General features: G+C 43.1%; 1 protein-coding gene across 2 annotated transcripts; it reads right to left on the bottom strand.

Annotated features, from left to right (window-relative positions):
* Nucleotides 1-3,749: 3,749 nt before the first annotated feature.
* Nucleotides 3,750-14,125, bottom strand: LOC146343844 (uncharacterized). 2 transcript variants are annotated; one of them, XM_084855917.1, is made up of 3 exons: nt 13,982-14,125; nt 12,123-12,152; nt 3,750-7,152 (listed from the first exon to the last, which is right to left on the bottom strand). In XM_084855917.1, exons 1-3 carry the CDS (start codon nt 14,063-14,065, stop codon nt 6,517-6,519), a joined length of 750 nt encoding a protein of 249 aa, XP_084712043.1. In that variant the 5' UTR covers nt 14,066-14,125; the 3' UTR covers nt 3,750-6,516. The 2 variants fall into 2 exon arrangements, with proteins under 2 accessions (XP_084712043.1, XP_084712042.1); XM_084855916.1 differs by having other exon boundaries at nt 5,973-7,152; nt 13,973-14,125.
* Nucleotides 14,126-17,207: the final 3,082 nt, after the last annotated feature.

Raw genomic sequence — 17,207 nt, 5'->3', positions numbered from 1 at the left:
TGTGATCATCAGAATCACAATCTCCATCACTGAGCTTTGATACACGAGGCAATTGTTGTGCACTCATCATTCCCTACTAAGGGTTGTTTATTGGTTCTTTAGATGATGACATGACCCTCCAGTTTTGCGTCTGTTTGTAAACAGCATTTTCCACAAGTTTTTTTTAGCGCAGGGAAAATGGAACATTATTTCTGATTTGTGAAAGAAAAAAAGATTTCCTCTTGTGTATTTGTGCTATTCTGCTATACTAGAGGGCCACCTAGAGGTTATGTAATGGAAAAGCAGGAAAGGAAACACTCCTTGTATAGTGCTTCGATCTCACTTCTGCAACAAAACCGAAAGTAGCAGATTAACAGCCTCATGTAGAAAAGCCCATTGTCATCATCTGAATCATTGTTGCCTGCATCATCACAGAATCATAGAATAGTAGGGTTGGAAGGGGCCTACAAGGCCATCGAGTCCAACCCCCTGCTCAGTGCAGGAATCCAAGTCAAAGCATCCCTGACAGATGGCTATCCAGCCTCGTCTTGAATGCCTCCAGTGTGGGAGAGCCCACCACCTCCCTAGGTAATCTGCATCATTGCCATGGTCTGCCTCATCATCATCTGTGTTGTCATGCTCATCACTGTGACCCCGTTTGCATGATTTAGCCATGATTAACAAGCCACAGTGGCTTGTTAACCCCACTCTGCATGCCAGTCAAGTGCCAGCCCGATGTCCCTAATTACGCCTGCTGGCATAACTTGCTGTGTCGTCCAAGCCCAGGCAACAGCATGGCTTGTTTGAGAGGGCAGAAACCCTTAAATAACCCATGGGCTGTTGGGTTATTTGAGAATCACTGCTCCCCCCCCCCAATAAGTCATGCCACTTGAGTTTGGACAAGATGGCAAACCATGCCAACAAGGGCAATTAGGGGAATCCAGCAGTATGCGACCAGCATGTGCAGTGGGGGAAACAAGCTCCCTCACTGCAATCGTGAGAACTGGCCCATTGTCTCATTGTCATTCCCATCTTCATAATCTGTATCATCATCATGGTCTCCATCATCTGTGTCATCATCATTGTCATACTCACCTGAATTATCTGCATCACTATCTAAGTTACCTGTATCATCGTTATCCCCATCATCATCATCGTGCTTATCTGAATCTTCATCTGCATCATTGTCATGTGCATCATCACCATCTGTTTTGCCATCATCACAATCATTGTTGCCTGGGTCATCTAAATCATTGTCTGTATTGTCATGCTTGCCTGCATCATCACCATCTTTATCCTCTGCATCATCATGATTGTCTCTGTAATCATCTGTATCATTGTCTTAACTATAAAAGTGCACCCCCAAAACCCTGTCTGGTGCTCCTCAGACCCCAACTTCTGCTGCCACTCGAAAAGAGGGGAAAAGAAAGGGGGAGGAAAACATTCTAGGAATAGTCTCTGTGGCTCCTGCCATTCTTAGATTGTCCCTGGAAGCAGTGCTTGAAGGTTCCTGTCCGCTTCCTAAGACACTCTGGGGATGATCTAGGAATAATGCTTCTATGATAGGAACCATAGGTCCCATTCCTAGAGCATGTTTTCTTTCCTTCCTTTGGGGGTGGTGGTAATTGTATTAAGGTGGTTTCACCACCTTCATGCTGTGAGATGAAACAGATACTATTGAGACAAGACTAAGATCTGTTCCTGCTGGGGTGAGTGGTAGCGGGGTGTGTGTGTGTGTGTGTGTGATGTTCCTTTGTCCTCCCCCTTTGCAATCAACACACTCCAGGATACAAGGCTTCAGGCTCACTACTTTATTAGTTAAGGACGAGCTTCCTTACAAATGCAAATTCTAGGAAACTCAAGAGTACAATGAAAACAGCTACTCCACACAATTACAAATATCAATAGAAGAGCTGAAGTGGAAGTTAGAGAAGTTGCCAGCAGTCTGAACAAGAACTACTTGGCCAGACTAGCTTAGGAGGGATGCCTCTCCCTTATAGTGGCTCCCTCCTACGTAGGCTTTCACACATAGCCAACTTGGTGGAGTGTCTGAGCTCTGCCTCTAACTTTTCCTGCTTCACTCTGCAACAGACCCTAGCATCCCTCAAGTCACACCCCTCACTCTCCTCCTCCCCCGAAACCTGCGTTCTTATGGAGGAGGAAAGGGGGGGCCCTTCAGGCTGAGCCATCTGTGGGTCAAGGTCTTGGGAAGAAGGCCTTGCCATATCTGAGCTCCCTAGGGAGGGAGCCTCCCGCTGTTCTGGCTGTTCCCATTCTGAATCCAAGCTACTAAACATATCTATATATATGCTCAGATTCATTCCTAACCGTTTGTGAGGGAGAAGAGTGTATATGTGTGTGATATAGAGAGGGGGTTATATGTGAGACAGTGTATGTTTTGTGTGAGAGAGGTATATATGTGTGTGTGAGAGAGGGGGGGTGAGAGGCATGTGTGTGTGAGAGAGGGTCCATGTGAGAAACATGTATGTGAGAGAGGGGGTGATTGTGTCTGTGGGGGGGGGGAGGGAGAGAGAGAGGGAGAGACAGCAGGGAAGAGGGGTGTCTGTGTGTGAAAGAGTGGGTTGGGATGAATTGTATGTATGTATGTATGTATGTGTACATGTATGTGTGTGTCTGCGCATGTATGTGTAGCCCCTGCCACTTCAGCAGATACCCAATGTGGCCCTCAAGGCCAAAAATGTTGTGCACCCATGATCTATATGTATAAGCTCAAAGCATTATTTGTAATAAGTGTTACAACTTTGTGGTGTTAATTCTTTGCTGGCATCTCAATAGTGCATCTGTGGAGGACAGCTCCTCTATGCTTAGTTCATTTACCATCATCTCATCATACAGTAAAGCAGCTTTGGTCAAGTCATCATCCTCAGTCCCTGAGGTTAATTCTTCACTGGAGCAACTGCCTACTCATTCATGATTGGCACTGATACCTTCACCTGCATCACAGCTACCTAGCTTTATGGAATATCTTGCTGTTGCTGCTTGTATAATTATAATATTTAATGCAGCATCTACTAAGAAGTGACCTCTTACATCATGTGAAATGGCCTTGCCACTTAACATATCTTAAGAGCACTGTTGATTGAGTAATAAGCAACTCACTAACTACTGGAAGCATAAAACAGCTTAAGGACATCTTGTAGTCCTGATCTTGTAGTCCTCAAATACTCAAGCATCCAAGAAAACTCAATTCTGTGTGAAAGAGTTTCAAGCCCACAGTGTAAAATTAATTGGGCTTTTCACCACAGAGGTCGAAGGATAGGATTGGGATGATGTGGTAACTCCTAGCTTCTTTGTACACAACAGTTAGAGTTGAGTAAATTCATGCCATGCCCTTAACACCGAGACCTGTCATTGATAGAAATATGACAGTAGACTTCCCAGGGTGTAGGAATCATGCATCATCCCAGACTATTCAGTTCTTGGAGAATGTAATGGCCATGACAGTTTCCATAACAAGTCAGGTTTCCATATGGGGTCATGGTCCATAATGTGGTGTGCAAGTTGCTGGTAGGGTATGACATTTGTTCCATTGAAAGGTTTATTGAAGAAGCTTGCAGGAATAGAACCAACCACAGTTATATAATGCAGGGTTACATGTACTCTTGGTAGCTGTATGACGCATGACCACTGGCGTAATTGCTGCAATTATAGCCTTTCCATGGAAAGTAATGTTTCAGTCCAGTATCCTGGTGTCGTTATTTTTTCTTGTTCACTTGCTTTCACAAGTGTCTTTGTTTTGTGTCTTTTTCAGCATGCTACAGGCCTCTGGGTGTGACAATTGTTCCTGCTCTGAAATAAGCATTTGCAATCCTTTTTTGGTTGACTTGCCTGTACACTCTTATGCACCTTGGGCATGCTGCAGGTCTCTGGGTCTGACAACTTTCCCCACTCTTGTTGGCTCTGCCTACAGTGACCTGCTCTGCTCTCTACCCCATCAGCCTCAATGGGCACCAGCTACCATGCCCCTGTGGCTAGTTTATGATGCACGTTTGCTGGTGTAATTGCTGCATTTATACCCAATCCATGAAAAGTATGGTTTTCATCCAGTGTCCTGCTGACATGATATACATTGTCTGTTATGTACTTGATGCACTGAATTGGAACAGTGCTAAGAACGTCTGTGCTGTGTGATATGGCAGCACCCATTTCAAAATTCCTAACCTCAGAATAAGGTGAACAAAAGCCAAATTTATGCAGCATTTCAATCATAAATGTTGATACAAAATGATGGTGTAATTGCACACCCAGGCCTATCAGCAGTGGAGCAACCGTAGCTCATAAATCGAGCTGCTTGTACAAGGCCTTACCCTGAATAGCTAATTTCAGTTCTGTGTCTTCATTTGTAAATATTGTCCTTAAGAAAAGTTAAAATGAATCTGGAACAACAGACTTCTGAAATTCAACTGATTTTAGGTCTTTGGGACTTGGATAATGTGAAGAAATGCCATATATATATAAAACTGTTGTTGTTCTGTAAATACAGTGTGTAGCCTCCAAGAGGCTATAATGTATCTGTATAGGTCTGAGGCCTAGTGTTCTTACTGTGTTGAAGGCCTGTTTTAGTTGAAGCAGCCTGGTGATGTTCTGAAGCAGGAGAGAGGAATGATCGCTTTCAGTATTTATAGGTTGGGGCTGGATCAGATAAATTCAATTTTGATTAGCTGGGGATCCTAGGTGGAAAAGAGCAGTTCAGAAATGACAGTTAAGGATTTGACAGGGATTCAAGGAGTCTGTATGGAGAGTCAGGGAGAAGGTCTGCTGGTTAGTGAGTGGTGTTACAGAAGGTCTAGGAGAAAGATGAAGAGAAAATGAATAAGACATGAATATTAAGCTATTCCTTCTCTCTCGGATGATCATACGTGGCTGATGAAGTTAGGGAGTAGGTGGCTGTGTTATGCCAGGAGGCTGCCCTAAGATTTTGCCAGAAGAAGATTACACAAGAAGGTACTAAAACCAAAATAAATGGTCCAAGCATCCAGGAATACAACAGGAGGAGTTTGGGGAGTCAGAGGAAGACTGTATCCAAGAGCTGGACCTTGTTGTCGTGGGTGTATTACTGTATTTGGCTGGGGTGGAGGTTTAGGGAATTTGGCCTGAGGTAAAAGAAGTTATTAAGGGAGCAATCCTATGGCCACTAGATGCTATCTAGAGGGCCATAGGATATACTCATTTCCTGGAACCGACCTTGGAGCCCGTGTGCTGAGGTCGGTTCCTGGAAAACTGACTGTCCCCCTCATCTGCGCTGCCTCTGAGGCAGCATGGAGAAGCCCCATCCTCTGTGCTTACAAAAGGAGTGCGGAGCTACTGAAAAGGGCTGGGGCTGGGGGTGTTCCAGGGCAAGGAGAGCGGTGCTGAGCGTACGACACATCCAATGTGTCAAACGGCAGCTTCCTCTCCCAGTCACTGCCCCCCCCCCCCCGGCTACTCAGCAGAAAATGGCTGTCTAGCGAAAATAGCAAGGCAGAGAGGTGCAGAGGGAATGATTCCCCCCCCCCCCCGTGCCTCTCCTGCCTAGCCTTGGATAGGTGGTTGCCTCTTAGTTTGGAGGCAGCCGCCTGTCTTGACAGGATTGTGCCCTAGGAGGCTTGTATTAGCAACAGTGTCTCTTGAGTTGTTAAGAAGTGTCAGCAAGCATTCTTTTGAAAAACCCAAAGTAAGTATTCGTATTCCCTTATGTACAAAAAATCCCTTTAAGAAAGTAATTTGTTTAATAGTTCATCATATCTTTAGTGCTGGTGCCTATCATACCAAGCTACTAGGAGCTTTTTAAGTATTCTAAGAAAATTGGTGGCAATGGAAAAGGGTCAGTTTGTGGAACTCTGAGTTATAGTGGCAGAGAGTTCCTTAGGCCTTGAGATATAAGCACTTGCTAAAATAAGAAACCACATAGCTGGGATAGCCCAGTGAATGAGCGGTTTCTTCATGGGTTGTGGCAGCACTGGATAGAAAATCCCTCATAGATTCACAGCTTTAAACACAGACATACACTTATATCAGTTTTAATTTAGAAAAATAATTAACAAAATTATAAATGTCAGTCTTTAAGATGCCACAAGAATCTTAGTTGTTTTAACAGAATTACATGCATATATTTAGGTGGAAAGCAACAGATGGATTTTCCTGAAGCACATGATAGCTGTGTATGTATTTGCCAAAGTTCAATTCTAGATGACATTACAGTAGCAGCCATCTTTGGAATTTCCAATTTTGGAAATGTCCCCCTAATAATTTTCTAGATTTTTGATATGTTAAATACATTGCTTCTATGAATTCAATGAGACAGGTCTGGTTTCTTTTGCAATTAATTTGATATTGGAGCCTAGTTTTTGGTAAAGCAACTTAATCTACATAATCAAGCTAGTCTGAATCATCTTCTATGTCACCACCATATTAATTATCTGTATCATGATTATCATCTCCATCACTGTTTGATTCATCGCCGTCACCTCTCCGTGGCCTTCTTCTGTACTCCGCTGAATCGTCATCATCACGATCTTTGCTATCGCTCTCATCGGATTAGTTGCTGTCACCTCTCCGTGGCCTTCTCCTGTACTCAGCTGAATCACCACCATCACGATCTTTGCTATCGCTGTAGCTGGATTCATTGCTGTCACCTCTCCATGGCCTTCTCCTGTACTCAGCTGAATCATCACCATCACGATCTTTGCTATCGCTGTAATCGGATTCATTGCTGTCACCTCTCCATGGCCTTCTCCTGTACTCAGCTGAATCATCATGACGATCTTTGCTATCACTGTAGCTGGATTCATTGCTGTCACCTCTCCGTGGCCTTCTTCTGTACTCAGCTGAATCATCATCATCACGATCTTTGCTATCGCTGTCGTCGGATTCATTGCTGTCACTTCTCCGTGGCCTTCTTCTGTACTCAGCTGAATCATCATCACGATCTTTGCTATCGCTGTTGTCAGATTCACTGCTGTCACCCCTGTGTGGTCGTCTTATGTGCTCATCTGAATAATCACTATCATTGTCACTGCTGTGATCTGATTCATTGCTGACATCTCTGCGTGGTCTTCTTATGTGCTTATCTGAGTCAACACCTGTGTCATCACCATCTTTGTCATCACTGGCATCTGCTTCGTCATCATTTTCATCATCTGCATCTTCTTTGTCTCTGTCTTCTTTACTTTCCTGCAGAGTAAAAATGGAGTTTAGTTCTAAGCCTCTCAATTTCAAGGAGAAACTGAAAACAGCACAAGAAAGAAGCCCTAGTGTACAGTTTCTTGAGAGACTAACTAGGTCCCTATGTTCTTATCCATGCCAAATGTTGATCTTTTTTCTTAAAACCTGAAGCTTCCTCAGAGTCTGGTACACATACAAATCTTTTCCCCATATTTAAGGGAGGGACTGTAGCTCACTGTTAGATCACATACATTGTATGCTATATTGTCCTTTCCAAGGGGATCAAGTCTTTCAGTTTTCAGAACAATAGCCCCAGAGGAGTTTCTGCAAGAGTAGCCTTGATATGTTGAAGTTCTCCAAAAGATTACATGTGTATCCCCCTATGTTCCTTCTGGATAATTGTTCTTAAAATTACAAGCATCCTAGAGGTGTCTCTAAGGCTGCCTTTACGTTAAAGAAAAAATCTGCAGTCCTACCATTATGGAGACTTTCCGTGTTTACAGCAGGCCCCCAGATGGTGAGCAAGTGATTGCTGAGAGGGGAAGTTTTTAATTTTCAGGTAGGGGTGCACGAAAGTCACTTACCTTCTCTCGCAGCTTGCTTCGTGGTGGGGGGGAGGCGCTTCGCTGCTCCCCCCGAAGTTCAGGCCGGGGGGGGGAGGCTTCCCTCCTCGCCCAGCCGAAATTCAGGCCGGGGAGAAGCGCCCCGTCTCCCCGGCCGCGAACTTCAAAAGAAAAAAAAAAAACGCCCCTGTGATAGGCTACGTAACGATTAACGTAGCCTATCACGGCTAGATCTGCAAAGTCAGCCGTGATAGGCTACGTTAATCATCACGTAGCCTATCATGGGTGACTTTGAAAAAAAAAAAAAAAAGGCGTACGCAAATGGCGGCCCCCATAGGGAGCCGCCATTCGCATTCCTTATTTGGTCCCTGTAGTCTACGTAAAGATTTACGTAGACTACGGCGAAAATAAGGGCAACGCTATTTGCGTAGTAAATGTATGGCTGTGAGAGCTGGACTATAAGGAAGGCTGAGCGCCGAAGAATTGATGCTTTCGAACTGTGGTGCTGGAGAAGACTCTTACGAGTCCCCTGGACTGCAAGGAGGTCAAATCAGTCCATCCTAAAGGAAATCAACCCTGACTGCTCATTGGAAGGACAGATAATGAAGCTGAAGCTCCAATATTTTGGCCACCTAATGCGAAGAGAAAACTCCTTGGAAAAGACCCTGATGCTGGGAAAGACTGAAGGCAAAAGGAGAAGGGGACGGCAGAGGATGAGATGGCTAGATAGCATCACGGATGCAATGAATATGAACTTGAGCACGCTCCGGGAGAGAACGCAGGACAGGAAGGCCTGGCGTGCTATGGTCCATGGGGTCACGAAGAGTCGGACACGACTGAACGACTGAACAACAACAACAATCACGGCTGACTTTGCAAATCTAGCCATGATAGGCTACGTTAATCATTACGTAGCCTATCACAGGGGCGTTTTTTTTTTTTTACTTTGCTTGTAATGGCGGCGGCGGCAGCTGGTCGAAAGACCGGCTGCCGCCCCTGCCCCTGACGAAGACCTGCCAAACCACCGCCGCCGGGAGGGACATTCGTGAAAGGTAAGTCCCATCCCGGGGGGGGGGCGGGGGGCAGGAGGCGGAGAAGTTCTCCCCGAACAACCTTCGGAGGACCGAATGCGTTGGCGCTCGGCCCCCCGAAGTTTCGGGGAGAAATTCTCCCCCATCCCTATCAAGTTTCCATAGGACTCAATGAAACAGTGCCATTTAGTAGCTGTTTTAATAGTGCAACAATCTGATGTATTTTAATACTTCATTATTTCCAGATCTATTTAACATGGAATAACCAGGAAATCCCTCTGGATGTGCCCTGGAGGTTGACGACATCATGAAAAGGACCCGCAAACTTCTGTGAGTGAGCAATCTCAATAGCAGGATAAAACCTCCATGTGAAAAAGCCCTAACTAAGAAACCTGCAACATTTCAGAAGGATATGTGCAGTGCTTCATGTAAAAGGGGAATTCTCCAAGGGGGGATGCTTCCTCTTCCTTTGCAGCCCCCTCCCCCATGGTTTTTGATCAGTTTGTATGTCACATGTCATAGAAGTGTTTCCTGTTAGTCACTCAGCCGCATTCTGTCCCCCTCTCCCCTGAAGCAGTTGGAATGAGGGTGCAGAACCTCAGCCCTAAGGGCCAAATCTGGCCCCAGGGGTCCCAATCCAGCTCTCCTGGAGTGCCCAAATGGCCACACCCCCTTCCCTTGGCGCTACCCCTTTTGTTCAACCACTGGCTTCTGTGCAGTTTCTTCACCATTCTAAAGGGTTGAAATGCCTCTCTGAAGGCTTCATTACTGGCAGTACAAACCTTTAGGCTAAAATATGCTGGCATTTTTTGTTTTTTGGCCCCACCCCCTTTTGTCTTCTGCTGTCTGGAATGTGGTCTCAGAGAGCTTCTCCAAAATGGAATTCAGCCCTCAGGCAGAAAGAGGTTCGGCACCCCTGATTTACAGAAATGAAACCAAAGGGCGCTGTTTGGAGATACAAAGGCCATGGGCACATGTTGTATCTAAAACATGAGTTGCCAACGAAGCCTTGTTCTGGAGCAGCTTCAGTTTTGTTGGCCTTGGAGGGAAGCGGCGCCTCACAAACAAACAAACAGGGCTGAAGTGTAGATCCTCTCCAAGCACTCCAACAATACTACACTGTCCAGGGCTGTTTGGGGAAACCTGTGACAATTAAAACACTGCCAAGCTAGTTTAAATTTGTAGTGGAGCTGTGGCTTATGCATTAGAGGACAGGAGCAAGAGAACTGAGTTCCCCATTAATTCCACAATGGGAGGACGAAAGATTCCCACAGGCTCTCAAGGGATTTGTGTAACCCACTGTTGTCTCTCTTACTAGGATAAATTGGGAACAAGAGCAAATAAATATTCTGTGCATTTAAAAAAACATCCATTTTTAAAAATTTTGATCTTGGACAAAAGGAGAAAAGAAGGCCCACTGCACTGTTTATTCTCAAATTAAATTCAGCGCAAACTGAGGGTATAACTTGGCAGCCTACTGGAAGTTTGAGCCAATTTCAAAGAAAGTTCAGGCATTTGTTTTAGTGTGCAATGCCAATCACAATGTGAATAATCCCATACTGGCTTCATATGAGAAGGGATTCAAGAAAAAATATCTCCTTTAGACTGAAACTCACCCCATTATTGTCTTTTACACTATCCTGTATGGGATACACGGGGCATGTGTGTGTGTATGTGTGTGGAGTGGGTTAGATATAAACCTGTATTTTCAAAGAAACAGAGCAGCATATGTAGGACTAAGTGTATTGGAAGTATGATGCTCCTACTGAACTTCATAATGTCAAAACTTGTTTTATTAACCCTTGAAGCTTCCCAAATTAAAAGACAGCAAAACAACAATAACAAAGTGTGTCGTTAACATCCTCCGTGATGTCGATACAACAATATCACACTGAAATCTAAGAGTGGAGAATATCGGGGTTATAGGGCATGTTGTGTTTTGGCATTTGGTCTGGAACATATTATATATTATTTCATATATAATACTGACTATCCCCTTTCTTTTCCAGCAGAGAAAATAACAGTTTCCCATTAATTTCTAAAACTGGATGTTAGTTGCTCAATGTTTGTGATCAACGTAAGTTCCTAGCTGTTAGAACAATACGACAATGGAACCAATTACCTAGGGAGGTGGTGGGCTCTCCCACACTGGAGGCATTCAAGATGAGGCTGGACAGCCGTCTGTCAGGGATGCTCTGACTTGGATTCCTGCACTGAGCAGGGGGTTGGACTCGATGGCCTTGTAGGCCCCTTCCAACCCTACTATTCTATGATTCTATGATTCTAAGTTTACATAATCCAGGCTCAAAATAACCGGATGATGAACAGATAACACAAATTGGCATCTTTTTACTGAAGTCAGTGCTAGAAGAAACTGATGATTTGCAAAATTGTGACCTCGGCTTATGAGGAACTCCTCACAACTTGTTCACAAGAAGCATAATTGGAGCTTGAATCGACATCTCATGCCAAAACAACTGATTGGAGAACTGGACACCTAACCTTAGAACCAACACTTTGGATTGAACAGTCTAACAACAGCAGCCATAGCAGCAAAATAAATTTGTTACCATAGGTTGGATCATTAGCCCAAGTCAAGGAGCTGTGGCAACATTCCCAGTAATAGGAAAATGAGAAGTACTTGACTGGTTGCATAATGGTCTCGGTCACAAGGAGAGAACTGAGAATAGTGATGGTGTATGTGTCTAAGACAGGTGGGCAGCCTCTGAGAGTGCAGGGGCCAATTTCCAGTTGCTGGAGCCCACTGGGGGCTGCACACCCACCAACCACAGAAATCCCTACCACTGAATTGTCACTGAATTTTAGTGATGGGGGCTGCAAAAAAGTATAGGGGGGAGGCACATGTAGCTCACCCCTCATCTAAGACATAGAGGTTCACAAGATAGCATATAGCAACATCCTATACGCATCTACTCAGAAGTGTGTTCCATTGAGCTCAATGGAGCTTACTCCCAGGTAAGTGGGTATAAGAATGCAGTCACAATATAGGAATTCCCTGAACTTATATGCAGGGCTTTAAAAAAGGACAATCTAAGTCAGGACAAAGCCCAAGGAAGACTGTCTCTACTACCACCCTTACAGAGTATATTGTCAAAGGCTGGAGAATATAAAGATGAAAGCTGGGAAAGTGACTGTCAGATATGGAAAATGTTTTAGCAACAATATAGCTGACATGCTTGTCGGGAAGGATTGCAGTGCCCTTCGGAAGGAGCCCTGTTAGCAGCAGGAAGAGGACTTTTGCTGTGGTAATTATTATTCCTGACAAAGTCAACCCCTTCACATGACCCAACATCAGGAGAATAATCATTCACTAGACTTTGTACAAAAGGCATTTCAGGGAAAATATTATCTTGACCAGACTTACCTCATTCAAATTGTTTTTTTGTCCACGTCTCTGTAGGGGAAAAAAGTGGACAACTTCTGAACTTGTTCATTTCAAAAGGAAACGAAGAGCCAAACTACATCTGATTTTACTGCCCCAAACTGGAACTTTTGGCATCTGCAGACATTCAGTGGCTTCAGCACAGCAAAGGATTTAATTAGCCTCGACAAATTTTCCTCCCCCTCCCTGCCCCAATCACCTTTAACTTTTCCCATATAGCTGCAGGCAGCAAATTATACCGAAAGGACAAATAGGACAATGTGACGTTATGCTTCTGGAAATGCGTGGGAGGCTGCATGCAGAGTGCCTCATGGCACTACCAGCAGGTGCATAACTTTTAAAAAGCACCTTTGCCACCTCACCTCATAAAGTTCATTAAGGTATGTGCAAGCCTCCCCTGCCCTGCATTCCTCTGAAGTGCTACCCCTCTGAAAGGAGCCGGCTTGGGGAATTCTCCCTCTCCCCACACTCCATTTCCAGTCCCCATTCTTCTTTCCCCCTTTTCCCCTCCCCCGATCCTGGTCTTTCTTTCTCTTCTTTATTCCATCGAGAGCAAGTCTTGGGGAATTCTCAAGAGGGGAGGGTGGTGGGTAAGAGAAGTTCTGAACTGTATTCGACTTTATACAAATAGGCAGGAGGGTTTGTTTTTCTCCTCCTCCTCCCCACCCAACTCTGAGAAAAGTGGGTTCACATGGTTGCAGAGGAAGATATCTGGGACTGTTTTGTTTGTCAGATGCTGTTATCCAGCAATGGAACAACACATTTTAATAAAAACAGGAAATTTGGAGTGGGAGGAGATATAAATTCTGTTAATTTATACAATCCTATGTATGTCTTACTCAGAAGTAAGTTTCAATACGTTCAATGGGGCTTACTTCCAGGAAAGGGTTGCAGCCCAAGTTACTTTTGCAGGAAGGTTTGCTGGCTAAATAAAATGCCGACCCCATTCCAGTTCACTGACTTGGCTACCCCTTCAGCCTGATCTTATGCAAGCTTTGTCATTAGGGTTTTCTTTTTTGCATGATTTCTAGCAGCAGTGGTGAGCTAAAAACACTTGGTACATGCTCAGAGGTAGTTTCTCTATAACCTAAACCTAGTATTGAAAACAGACTCCTTGGCTGAATCCTGGAGGTGTTTTGGCAGAAATTAAGGTCACAAACCCATCGATTGTGACCTTGATGATTGGACACCCCTGAACTCGAAAACTTCCAATCATCCAATGTGGGGCAAGAGGAACGGCGGAGGTGATCCCCACTCTCCGGCCCTGCATTTTTCACTAGATGGGCTTTTTTGCCCATCTAGTGATGGCACTTCAGAGAGGGAGAGAAGGAGGCTGGAAGTGCCTCTGGCTACTCCTCCCCACCCCACCCACTGAAATGACCCTCTCCCCCCTCTCCGAGGTTGCTTGTCTGACCTCAGAGGGCAGCCTGAGTTATTCTTTCTGCACTGGTGGGGGGGTGGATCTCTGACTCCCCCTTCCAAGGTTGGAGCACTGACTCTGCCCTTGGAGGGGTGAATCCCCTCTATCCTATGCCCCCCCCCCCCAACAAGAGGAAAAGTGCACAAAAGTTTTCTGCGCATCTTTGAATCCAGGCTAAAGAACCTTGGGTTCTTTCTCTGGGATGTCGGAGGGTGTGGGGAGACAAGTCAGATGCAATGCTAACCCCGGGAGGATCCACAGGTTGTTTAGTCATTGCCACTTGCAGCGGAAGTGGCAAAATAAGCCAGGATTTTAAAAAAGTCCCTGGGATGTTACTCACTGAGACATACTGTTGAAAATTCCTGAGTAACCTCTAAAAATATTCACTAGGTTCCCATCTAAAATTACTCACCAGCCTTACCTCTGTATTTAATGGAACTGCTCTGGACCTCTCCAGGGCTAGAAGACAGAAGAGGAGAACAGCAGCTAGCAAATGCAGCCTCATTGTGTCTAGATCTTCGTCTCTCTGAAGCAGAGCTTCTTTGGGTTATTAAGACCCTATTGTGATGTTACCCACGTCTAGGTTTCCTTCTTATACCTAACTCAGAGCAATAAATGCTTTAAAGGTGACCAAATACTTCCTCCTCTTACATTAACCCTCCCCTCCATATGCCCATTAATGCACATTTCTCATTCCCTTTTCCTTGTCCTTATCTCTTTCCTGTCTTGTTAATGTTTTCCTATTTCTCTTCCTGGATCCTTGAGCAGTACCAATACCAAGAATATCTAAGAATAATAAAGCAGGAGGTCCTGATACAACCCTGAATATATATTGAAATAGTTGTTCAAGAGTGATGTTTGTGGGGGAATGCTGTAATCTTTTACTGAGGATTTGAACAATGTACAAAAAATGACAATTGGAATTAAATATTACCCATTAATATATATTTCATTGTAAGTGGCCCATTTGGGCCACCCATAGTTATGGTTGGTAAACACACACACACGCACACACTGCATTGCATATACAATGAACCTGATCTTTTCTGTAAAATTAAAATTAATCATATAAGGTTTCACTGAATTTTGAACTATTTGGCACGTGACAGACAGAACCAACAATTACTCATTGATCTTTACAATCTTTATTGGTTTTAGGTTGTAAAAGAATGAGAAAGATAACTGTTCTATCACGTATTTTATGTTTTGAATTTTTGAACCACCCAGAGGGCTTTGGCTATTGGTGGTACAGAAATATAATGAATGAATGAAATGAATACTTAAAAAAAAATGAGTTTCAACAAAAGGAAAGAAAACAAGAACAAACAAAAGAAATTCGCAAGTATAACTACATGCTTTAAAACCCTCAGTTCCAAATATTACAATATTCTAAAAATAGAAAAGAAAAAAGAAAAGAAAAAAGAAAAGACAGAATGGGTTATACATAAATTTCAGTAAAACTGCAGACAAAATATCCAAATATAAGTTCATTCACAAGTGGCCCCATATATACCACTCTTTCAAATGTTGCTAGTATAGTTAGGTCTTCAATCCATTGCATTACAGTGATGAGCTTTTATCCTTCCAGGGTTGTAATATCAGTCATTTAGCAGTCAAGGGCGCACAAAAAATCAATTTACACTGACCATGTGTTAGATTCCAAAAAGCAGGTAAATAATTTAAAAGAACATGCATGTCAGTAGATATTAAAGAGCTTTCCAGTACAGAGTTTATCCATACAATAATTTCCTCTATTGGGCATTTCCAAAGCATATGAATAAAAGAAGCATTAGCTATATTAAACCTCCAATAATTAGCTGATTTAGACAAGCCTTTGTTAAAGAGACATTGTGGCATCCAATAAACCCGAAGGAAAAGTTTTTGCTGGATAAGGCGTAACCAAAGGTCCACAGACATATCAGATACAGATGCTAAGACAGCAGTCCACTGATTAGGCAAAATAGGACATTCCAGTTTCCTGTTCCATTCCTGCTGAAGACCCCATGTATCACACTTATTCACTGATAAGTAACTGTAAACATGAATCGTTGGTTGATGTACCTGGTCAGTAAGTGTTTCCAGTAGCAAAGGGGACTCCGAAGCACTGAAAGCAGCTGGACCGAATCTAGATTCTAACAAATGCTGCAATTGCAAATACTGCCATTCAGCTGTAATAGGCAAATCAAATTTATCTCACAAAGCTGAAAATGGCAAAAACTCATCATCAATACCCACTAATTCATCCAAAGTAAAAATCATCTTGTCCATCCAGATCTGCCACAAGTACATTTTCTTTCCAATTTTTAAATCCGGATTTTCCAATGAAGTCAATTTAGCATGGGAAAAGGGGACAAACTGTAATTGACATCACATTATACACCACATTTATCTGACTGCCAAAACTGTGGGAAAAGTTGTGTTCACCTTAATATGCTGAAAACCTAATACCATCCGTTTGGAGACAGGCTCCAGAAAGATTCCAAAAATGACGAAAGTGGAAAATCAAGTCTAAGTGGAAAAGACAAAAATTTAGTACAGGACAGCAGATAAGCCCGATGGTATGTAGCAACATCTGGAAAACCAAACCCACTTTTTTAATTGGAAGTTGCATCCTTTTCAAAGATATTCTTGGTGGAAAGGAGCCCCCCTCCCCCCCAAAAAATCTCTGAAAGATTGCATTAAGCTTTTGGAAATATTTGCCAAGTATAAGTAAAGGGATCCCATGTATAACATAAAGAATTCTAGGTAAAGTATTCATCTTAAGTGTATTAACCTTACCCCATAGACTCAGCTTGAAAGATGCCCATCTATCTATATGTCGTGAAGATATCATTAATCAACTTATTTATATTTAACTTGATCATTTCAGAGATGTCTAGGGATAATTATCCCCAAGTAATGAAATCTGAACATTGTTGAAATTGCCAGTTAGTTAATACACTAGAGTATAACCTATCTCCAATCGGCATTATTTCTGACCAATTAATTGAATAGTCTGATAATTCATCAAACCTGGAACCGATGACTGAAGTTTTGAGATAAACAGCAAAGGATCATCAGCATAAAGAATTGTTTTAAATTCATGCATAAAACTGTGAATGCTACTATTTTGTCTAATAGCACATGCCAGGGGTTCCAAACATAAATCAAATATCAATGGGGAAAGTGGACATCCTTGTCTAGTGCCCTGCCCAAGTAGAAAAAAAGCCAGAAATTGTTGTTCATTACTTTGGCTCTCAGGCTGAGTATAACATTAACTAGGATCTGAGGCCAACAAATTCTGTAAAGATGACAAGGCAAGTTGAAGAATTTGGTACAAACAGTTTAAGATCACAATTGAAAAGTCATGTGTTAATCTGATGCAATTTATGAAAGATGTCTTTGTTTCAATGAATTGCGTCACTTTCAATTTAAGATCTATTGGAAGATATACAAGAGAGGATGAAGGAAGCAGGTAAAGCAAGACGTTCAGTGACTCTCAGTGTCTAGAATGTTGGCAGACCATTGACCACTTTGATATGAAAATATGGACATTTACTTTTTTCTTGTTAATACTTTTTATTATTCCTTAAGTATAACAAAGATAATACATTGACAAATAAATGCATCTTGCATGCACAGCTGAAGTCATGATTCTTGAAATAAAC

This window comes from Heloderma suspectum, chromosome 5, assembly GCF_057233095.1.
Source record: "Heloderma suspectum isolate Gila_16-S chromosome 5, 16-S_ref, whole genome shotgun sequence".
NCBI lineage: Eukaryota > Metazoa > Chordata > Lepidosauria > Squamata > Helodermatidae > Heloderma > Heloderma suspectum.
Note: the sequence above shows the minus strand (reverse complement) of the source record. Positions and strands in the feature narration are given on the sequence as shown.